General features: G+C 38.0%; 1 protein-coding gene across 1 annotated transcript; it reads left to right on the top strand.

Moving 5' to 3' along the window:
- The first annotated feature begins 713 nt into the window (after nucleotides 1-713).
- On the top strand, nucleotides 714-6,442 carry puraa (purine-rich element binding protein Aa). The gene is made up of 2 exons (XM_079834637.1): nucleotides 714-938; nucleotides 4,958-6,442. Exon 2 carries the CDS (start codon nucleotides 5,032-5,034, stop codon nucleotides 5,893-5,895), a length of 864 nt encoding a protein of 287 aa, XP_079690763.1. The 5' UTR covers nucleotides 714-938; nucleotides 4,958-5,031; the 3' UTR covers nucleotides 5,896-6,442.
- Nucleotides 6,443-7,014: the final 572 nt, after the last annotated feature.

Raw genomic sequence — 7,014 nt, 5'->3', positions numbered from 1 at the left:
GTCTTTATACTGTAGAAACACTTACAACGTAGGCCTACAATTAAGACAGTCCATGTTCAACATGATACCTGTAGGTTACACCATCCACCCATCTCTGAATCAATCAAGCATGATAAACATCTCAATCACTTTTCTCTACACATTCAGAACTTTTGATTAAATAAGTTTAATCTCCATACTCCACAAATGCTATACACACTTGACAATAAAAAAAAAATATTTAATGGTTCAAAGTAAGTAGCAAAGCACCCTCTTGTTTTTTCCCCAGGTCCTGAGTAGCCTATAGGCTATTTCTTTGGAGAATTAAAAAATGTCATCAGGTTGCATTCACAAGTTCCTCAGGAAATGAGTTCATCATTCCTTAACAAGACAATCCCTTCTCTACTATGGCAGAACCCACATGCTAAAATGATGTGGTAAAACCATAAAGCTTTTTCATAAGAGGAGAAAGAACTGTGACATAATAGAAGATAAATAAAACACAATCGGGGCATATTACATTGGCGTTATCATGACACTAGTTTTCCATTCTACAACAATTGCAGCTTCTAGCTCACCGAATCTACCCAGAATATGTAGAATAAATCTCACATGAGATGTAGCCTATGTGAAGTTTTCCCCAATATCTGTTGGACAGCATCTCCAGCTGCAGTATCGCGAAAGCAACAGTGCGAGGCGCACGAGCCGTTTGCTTTCCCCCAGCTGAGCGTGCTGACATCAGACTCCACGCGCACCGCGTTTAGCTCGTGCGTGCGTCCGTCTCCATGCCACGACTCGCTCTTTCGTTCCATCTTGTGAACGGCGCATCGGTGAAGCAGCACCGCGACAGTGTTTACAGTAGGCCTTCGGGGCTTACAGGTTTTCATCTTTGTTTTTGACAGTGTTCAACTGCGAAGGGCTTGCACAGGAGCTAACGCTCTGCCTGCAGACTGAGCGGGGTAAGATATGCCGAGACACGTCGCTCGTTATGAGGTCTGCGACTTTGGCAACAGCACTGCACTTTACGATCATATGTCATGGTATTCCGCGGTATACTTTTTTTTGTTTTGTTTTTTGGTCAGCATAACAACCGCGGAATTAATGTTCGCAGCCGTGTGCAGATATGCTGCTTGCGCAAACTCGTTAACTGTTTACAGTGCTGACAGACTGCGAAGCTGCCAGACTCTGTCTGTTGCGGCAAATCCAGTGCCATTTAGTGTGACTGTGACATACCGTAATGAGTTCAAGCTCGCAGAGGTCACCTTCGACCAAAAACAAGCACACCTTTAAAAGTAACGCTCATGAATTGGAGTCGACGGTCCCTCTTTTCCTTCACCCAGTGTCTTTTTTACGCACTGTCACTTGTGTTAGGCCCATGACAAGGAGTTTACACGTGCATTAGAAGTTTCAAATGCTTGAGTTGAAATTAGGAGTTGAAATTAAGAATTAAGCGAGTTAAGCAGTTCCTCATTTTAGCAACAGGCCCAACAAAGTTAGTGACCACTGGTTAGCCATGAGGTAATATCATTTTCTTTTAATCTTGAAAATAACCAGCAAATATTCTTTAAAAGCATTTTTTATTTATTATATATGTATTTTATTGTATGCTAAAATATCTTGAATGACCAAAAATAAAATACATGCACTTTATGCTAGAATAGACACATGTGCAAGCAATCGAATACGTAGTTCCTACACGTAATTTCGGGAGGAGTGAAGCCATCTAATCTTTCAGTTAACTGAGCATAGTTCACCTTGCTCCGGAATCAGCTGTTTTTGCATCCCATCACCTCCCCAACATAATTTTGGCAACTTGCTACCATACTCATCTTCCATCTAAGCTCGAGTTGAAGCTGCTTCCTCGAGCCCTCTCCACTGCGGGCAAGCCAAATATGTTTAACCTTAATGGTTTAAAGGTCATTATGGGCAAACGAGCTCGTGAAACCTTTCCTAACAGGCCCGATGTCTGTGAATGCTGCTGTGTTCGGCGTGTGCTCGGTCTTTAGATTATGGAACGAAACATTAAACATTGAAAGAATAAATGGTCTTGTAATGCACATTCTATCTAAATATTGCATTCATGAATGTCACTTCTTTTAAGTATTGTAGTTTCTTTCTCAAGGCGTTCATATAACTACTGCATGTTCTTTATTGTATTATTGAGGAAAATTGCATGTGAATGCATATGTTTATCTGTTTATTACCTCTCTCAAACATACACATGTGGTGCATGTAAAACACGTCAATGTTCTCTCAACTGGACATTTATAATAATATTAGTAACACTTTACAATAAGGTCTCATTTGTTTACATTGTTAATGCATTACTAACATTTTTACAGCATTTATTACCAATTGTTAATGTTAGTTAATATTCATGTTAGTTTGCATTAACTATGAACAAATGGTAATTACTAAAGATGAATAAATGCTGTAAAAGTGTGTTAGCCCATGTTAACTAATGTTAACTTATTGTAAAATTTGACCAAAATATTGTTGGGATAGTCTGGATGTTGTCCTTTTTTCCCCCCAAGACATACATCAGACAGAATATTTATCGAAATTGTAACTCTTTAAAAGGAGATTATTTATATATATCTCAGTTTAATCTACTTTATTCCATTGCAGACTTTTCAGTTGGGAAATATTTTAACATTTGGTTCTTTCTTATGAAGACTCTTATAGATTGCATTTTTTAATGGCTGTAACTTTAAGATTAAAATTATATTAAAAGAAAAGAAAATTGTTTTTTTAAGACGATGTGATGTATAACGTCCACAGCACATTTGTGAAAGTAAAAAGATATGATTATATGCATTAGAATATTCCATTGTCTCGCCTCTGAAACTAACGTCATGCTTTGTCGAAACCGTAGGCTATATCACAGTTTTACTTATTGTTAACGAACACACTGATGCATTATTTTAGAGATGACTTATTTTAATGTTTTCTAAATTATTAAAGAGAATCGATCATTCTTGCAGCGTAAAAAAAAAATGAAACGCTTACAAAAAGGTCATCACTTTCTAGGGTTAATATTTATAATTTCAATTACATTAAAGAACCGTTCAATTCAACGAAAGGAAATTCATTCAAAACATTTGTAATTACCCAGTTTCTACTTTTGTTTGGTGTTTGTGTGTGTGTGTGTGTGTGTGTGTGTGTGTGTGTGTGTGTGTGTGTGTACAATAACTTGCTTGAATATGTACAATATTTCTACAACCTCAGAAATACACGCAAATAATTAAATAACAGATAAAAATCGTAATCAAAGTCATGTGCTTCTACATTTATAAAACTGTATGCTTCAAAAACATTTTAAGAAACGAATGCATCATTTAACTGTGTATTACATTGCCAAACATTTGAAAATTAATCATATGAAAGGATTTTGTGCGGAAGAAAATAGTAAGAACAAGGCCTTTAGATTTTATTAACATTAGCCTATAGTTACGCATTTTAGATATTGTAGTAAATTATATTATTTTACTCGTTTAGTTTAGTGGGGTTTTTTTTTTAAATAAATGAATAAACAAATGTCTGAAACCCATTACTCAATTTCATTTGCGAAATAAATATTTTTTAAGCTAGCCTATGGCCTACCCGAGAAAGTTATCTGCATTGGGACAAACTGCATGAATTGTGTTAGTGTTCTTATTAAATGTACATATAAATGTATATATTCTCCTGCTTAACCGTCACACAACACATAGCCTATACATATTCATGTGAACCGCTTTGAAAGCATTCATCACAACCATATCAATATAGGCTATATATATATATATATATATATATATATATATATATCAATATAGGCTATATATATATATATATATATATATATATATATATATATATATATATATATATATATATATATATATATATATATATATATATATATATATATATATATATATATATATTAGCCTATAGGCTACCAAAATTAAAATTTTTCTTCTAACAGGCCTTTAAAACAGTATAACCACCAAAGTCCAAGGTAAATGGTAATTTATTTAATTGGAATCCTCGGATTATTGGTGTTTTTTAAAAGAGATATTTTCTATAGGCCAATAAAATAACAACAACTAAAAAAAACCATATATTCGGGTATGTTATATATGATTATAATAATGATATGCATCTGGTATAACTGCATACAGCAAACGTAGGCTATAAGTTATATAGTAGCCTATATTGGAGAAAAGATGCGTAACACAGACATAACATGCAATAGCGCATGACTTTAACCTAAAATTCAATCTATTTATTAGCTCAAAATCCTAGCCATTTAATGCATGTTGCATCAATACGAATGCATCTGAAAAATATATTTCCAATAGCCTGATTTATTTATTTATTTTCCATGACAAAAAAGCCGAAGTAGATGATTGAATGAAAGGATATGAAGGATAAACAACTAATGACAGCCTAAACACAACGTCGGAACGTCCATAATGTTGGCCAGTTTATATAGGCTATTGCAAAATTTCTTATTAAATTGGTTATTCGTAAATTCCAGTGAGATCCATGATCCATGAACACCAGTTTTAACTTCTGATTTAGAAAAAAAAAGTTTGTTTTCGGTATAATCTTGCCACAATTTTAACATAGTTTAATACGCTTCTAATATATAATAATAATAATTAATAATGATAATAATAGGCTAATGGAAACTAGAGGAAAACGAACAAAGGACTTCAGTGTCGATATATAGGCTGGCTAATATACATCGATGGCTGTGAAATATACCCTGTAGCCTATATTACGATACACGGTAAGGCAGCACACACTTGCAATTCATTGAATTTTCAGTTCCGCTCTGAAGTGAATTTATCATCATCTTCTAGCACAGATACATAGTAGGCTGTGTGATTAGAGAGTACGACTGCAGCTGAATTTAGACCTTCTGTGCGATGAATTTATTCGGAATCTGCACTGGTGTGAACAGCGCTCGTCTTCTCTCCTCACACAGATCTCGCGAGAGTGGTGGCGTGGCTGCTTGGCAGTAGGCTTGCAGTAAGACAGAGGGAGAAGGCAGGCAGCATCATGGCGGACAGAGACAGTGGAAGTGAGCAGGGAGGAGCAGCCACGGGCCCGGGTGTCGGTTCCATGCACCCAGTGACAGGAGGGGCGGGCTCGGCTTCCGGGCTGCAGCACGAGACGCAGGAGCTCGCTTCGAAGCGGGTTGACATCCAGAACAAACGCTTCTATCTAGACGTAAAGCAGAACGCGAAAGGCCGCTTCTTGAAGATAGCAGAAGTCGGGGCCGGGGGAAACAAGAGCCGCCTCACTCTATCCATGTCTGTGGCTGTCGAGTTCCGCGACTACCTGGGAGACTTCATCGAGCACTATGCCCAGTTAGGGCCGAGCAATCCGGACGTGGCGCAGGACGAGCCGCGGCGGGCGCTGAAGAGTGAGTTTCTGGTCCGGGAGAATCGGAAGTACTACATGGATCTGAAGGAGAACCAGAGGGGCCGCTTTCTGAGGATCAGGCAGACCGTCAACCGGGGGCCCGGCTTGGGATCCACGCAAGGCCAGACCATCGCTCTTCCAGCCCAGGGACTTATCGAGTTTCGCGACGCTCTCGCCAAACTCATCGACGACTACGGAGTGGAGGACGAGCCGGCGGAACTGCCCGAGGGAACCTCGTTAACTGTGGACAACAAGCGCTTTTTCTTTGACGTGGGCTCCAATAAGTACGGGGTGTTCATGAGGGTAAGCGAGGTCAAGCCCACCTATCGCAACTCTATCACAGTGCCCTACAAAGTGTGGTCGAAATTCGGCAGCACTTTCTGTAAATACGCAGACGAAATGAAAAAGATTCAAGAGAAACAGAGGGAAAAAAGGGCATGCGAGCTCCAGCAGCAGCAGCAAGAGGAGATGCACGGCGACGACGGGGATGAGGATTGATAGTGGGTGAGGGAAACATGCAAAAAATAATCCGAATAACCTAAAGAGAAATTATACGTACTTTGCTGTAAAAAAAAAAAAGAAAAAAAGAGAAAGATACATAAAAGATAAGTAACTGTTTAACTCCACGGGAGCACTACCCACAAAAAATACAAACCTCCACAGACTGACAGTCCACTCATCGCTGGATGTCATCCACTTACCCACCATTAATACCAGTAAGCGGCTGCTAAACCAAGTAATAACATTATATATGAACTGTGTTTCTTACTTGACGACAACAGAACTGAGTGTTTCTTTCCCTTATTAACCGAGAACTTTTTTACACGTTCTGAGATATTATAGAAGTGTTTGCAATGGAGTTATTGCCGAGATTACGAGGAAACGGTTCCTTTACGCTAATGACTTCAGCACAAATCAGATGTTTTAGTTTAGTTTTTGTTTTTAACCAAATTTTCAAATCATCTGAAGAGGTCGTCATGGTAGCCATGCCACTACTAGATTCTCCAAGCATCACCTGAGGGCTAGCTATAGGAACCCTGATGGAGGGGGGAAAACAAAACAAACAAAAAAAATCAACCTGTTGATTGATAGAGGTACAGAGGTCAGCAGAGTGGTCGCCTCTTCGCAAACATTCTGAGGAGTATTACCAGTGTATTTTTTTAATTGAAGTTATTGTCTTGCAGATGATATGCCATGTATTTGTGTATCGTTGTCATGCTGTGTATAAAAAAGGTACTCAATAAGTAAGAGCAATGACAACAAGAGAGAGAGCTCTCGAAAACATTTTTGTAAAACCGAAACCGGACCCCTCGATACAAACATACAAAGAATCGTATGAAAATGCTCATGTAGTAGAAAAACATACAAAGTATGATTTTGTGAATCAGATATATTTCAGTGGAGAAGAAAACAACCCACGTTTTTAGTGGGAATTTGACAAACAATCTGTTAAAGGGTTTAAAAATATATAGAAATATATATAGATATATATATATATATCAGTCTACCAATGAGAGGACGAGTGGCGCCAAGGAATGCTGTAGTTGCATGTTAACCTGTACACAGCCACATTGAGGTGGATTTCTCAATGTTCGTCCTCAAGGACTCTTTTCTGTA

Source organism: Gobio gobio (assembly GCF_949357685.1).
Source record: "Gobio gobio genome assembly, chromosome: 14".
Lineage (NCBI taxonomy): Eukaryota > Metazoa > Chordata > Actinopteri > Cypriniformes > Gobionidae > Gobio > Gobio gobio.
This window is presented reverse-complemented; position numbering and strand designations above follow the sequence as displayed.